The sequence below is a fragment of the Eupeodes corollae genome, chromosome 1, assembly GCF_945859685.1.
Source record: "Eupeodes corollae chromosome 1, idEupCoro1.1, whole genome shotgun sequence".
In the NCBI taxonomy this organism is placed as follows: domain Eukaryota; kingdom Metazoa; phylum Arthropoda; class Insecta; order Diptera; family Syrphidae; genus Eupeodes; species Eupeodes corollae.
This window is the reverse complement of record NC_079147.1, coordinates 264,928,989-264,931,650: the sequence shown is the minus strand read 5'-3', so window position 1 is coordinate 264,931,650 and position 2,662 is coordinate 264,928,989. Positions and strand designations below refer to the sequence as shown.

The 2,662-nt window shown below is 34.9% G+C and overlaps 1 protein-coding gene across 1 annotated transcript; it reads right to left on the bottom strand.

Moving 5' to 3' along the window:
* Positions 1 to 1,333: 1,333 nt before the first annotated feature.
* LOC129950352 (DNA-binding protein Rfx5-like) lies at positions 1,334 to 2,095 on the bottom strand. Its single transcript, XM_056062267.1, has one exon. It carries the CDS (start codon positions 2,093 to 2,095, stop codon positions 1,334 to 1,336), a length of 762 nt encoding a protein of 253 aa, XP_055918242.1.
* Positions 2,096 to 2,662: the final 567 nt, after the last annotated feature.

Sequence of the window (2,662 nt, the reverse complement as noted above, 5' to 3'; positions counted from 1 at the left end):
TTCTTGCATCGCCTTAGGAAAACCAAACACCTTGTGGAAGAGTTGATTGATGACGCATATACCCTTCGCCTTTTTGGGGATGGGCTGGACAATTGATGTTTTCCATCCGCTTGGAAAGAGACATGTAAAGTGGGAAAGATGGAAAAGCTTACACAATGGTTTTTCCACCGCTGAAAAACATCGTTTCAGAACAAGCGGATTTACATATCATGTGTATTAAATAAACTCAATAACAGCGCTAAATTGTCTGCGAACTGCCTAGCAGCTAACAAATGAAGTGCCATTGACACGCGTAATAGAAAACCTATCTAAACCTAAACATTTTACTATTTTAATTTTGAAATAGAGTTTTCTAAGAGGTTTCATTTTTGGTAGTCCACTTCTTGTTCAGCTGCAACTTTTGAAACTGTCATCTTTGAAATTTGAGAAGTAAAAACTACGACCTTACTAAGAATTGTTTTTACAATGTATAGAAAAATTGTGAAGATTTTGCATGCAAGGTTCGAAAATCAACGCTGATCTGAAGAACTGAAACCGTATGCGACACTCAAAAATAACTGAGAATACTGCTGCTGTGGCTCGTAGTGGTGATAAAAGTCTGTCGATTCCTCGTTTCTCGCTTGCAATTTGACATTCCACAAATGACACAGCATCGTTTTTTTATAGATACTTAAATCTTTTTAAGTTAAGTTTTTTACCCCTTCTGACTTTGTTAATTGTATTTTATTCAGCCGGAACCAACTTCAGTCTCTTGGACACAATTTAAAAGATAGCTAGCTCTAAAAATCGACCATCATCAATATGAAGCATTAGTATATCACCTCAGTACCTTACGACTCGGAATAAACAGTGACAGCAATATAAGAATTCTATTAAAGTTCATTCGTTTGGATCTTAATTTGATTTCTGTTCTAAAAAAGTTGAATACCAAATGTTTCCACCCAGAGTGTTGAACCAAGTTTTCATCCTGGGAAATTTGATTTTTTTAAAGCAGGTTGCAGGAAATCAATTTTGGAGTAACTTGGAGTGTAATAAAGTGGCATTTTTTTTATCAAAAGGGACTTATCTGCTCGTTTTAAATATTCATAAAAAAAAAGGTTTTTAGCAGGTTAAAGTTAATTTTATGACTTGAGTTTTGGTTTTCATTTTTCTCCTCAGATTTTTAATTTATTTTGTAAGTGTGATAGATACCTATTCATTTAAATTCAAATACACCCAACAATTAATTAAAAGAACATTTAATTGACTTCGAGACTTACGCTTAATTTTAAAAACGCACCTTCAAAAATAACACCAACACTTTTGTTATAATTTCAATTGTTTTATTAAATTTTTAGTAATAATAGTCGAAGTAATCGTACATTTCAATACCATTTTCATCAGTAGACTCATCTAATGTTGGATCAGTTGTTGTTACAAGTGGTGTGACCATTGTTGAGCTGCTTGATTCTGTATCAATTGAAGGTGTTGTGGTTTCAGATGGTAACTCAGAAGTAAATGAAGATGATGAGTCAGAAATTGACTCCATTGTAGATGATGATTCAGAAGTTGGGACGATTGTTGTGCTTTCTTCTGTTGGTGAGCACGGAGGGCATGGACGAATACCAAGACATGGACGGAGTCCAGGAAAACCTGGATGATGTCCAAAACCGGGGCGGAAACCAGGACCAAAACCAGGCCGAAAACCAGGCCGGAAACCAGGACCAAATCCAGGACGGAAACCAGGACGAAAACCGGGACGAAAACCAGGACCCATACCATACATTCCAGATGGACGGAATCCAGGACGTATACCTGGGCTAAAGCCAGGACGAACCCCAGGACGAACACCAGGATTCATGCCGGGACGCCCACCAGGGCGAAAACCAGGTCGAAAACCAGGACGTTGGGGACCGAATCCAAAATTATTCATTCCTGACGAACCAGGTCCAAATTGCTGCGGTCCTGATCCCATTCCATAACGCCTTGATCCAAAGTCAGGTGTTTCATTTTGAACTCCAACTTCATTTGGTGGACTTTCTGCATCAAGATCTCCAATAGCACTTCCTATCAAAACTGCTAATAGCCCAAGAACTAAACTCAGTTTTGAAGACATTTTTAATTAATTTAAACTTTTAGGAAAATGAACACAAATTACTGCTTTTATACAAAATTTTAAAAATTAAAAACGAAAAGAAATCATGTCAATTGTAAGAAAGGAGGTGGTTTCTAATGAAAGACTCATTGTTCGGTTCTGATATATTTATTGTCTAAATAATTCCAAAACAATAAAAAAATCTATTTCGATGGTTCATTAATTGTCTATTCTTCAACTTATTGTTGATATTTTTGATTGATATTGTGTCAACAGGAACTACATACATATGATGTGAAGTATATAAAATAAACGTATACTTAAGGTATTAAAAATCTTTGTCAAAACTTACTGCGTAGATTCGTAAAGATAGAAAAATTATATTGAGTTACTAAGGAATAAAGTAAAAGTTAACAATAATGTCTCAGCTGTAAGTTTTTTGACATTAAGTTTGCGAACAAACAATAGGTAAGTTTAAATATTGAAAAAAAAAACAACTTATATGATTTTAGACTTACTAAACAAATATTTATGTTGTAGGGCTTGTTGGTTTGTTGAAATAATTAAATAAACAAAATACGAGTACAG

Coding starts and splice junctions, on each gene's coding strand:
- LOC129950352 (XM_056062267.1), bottom strand. CDS start 2,095: ATGTCTTCAAAACTGAGTTTAGTTCTTGGGCTATTAGCAGTTTTGATA.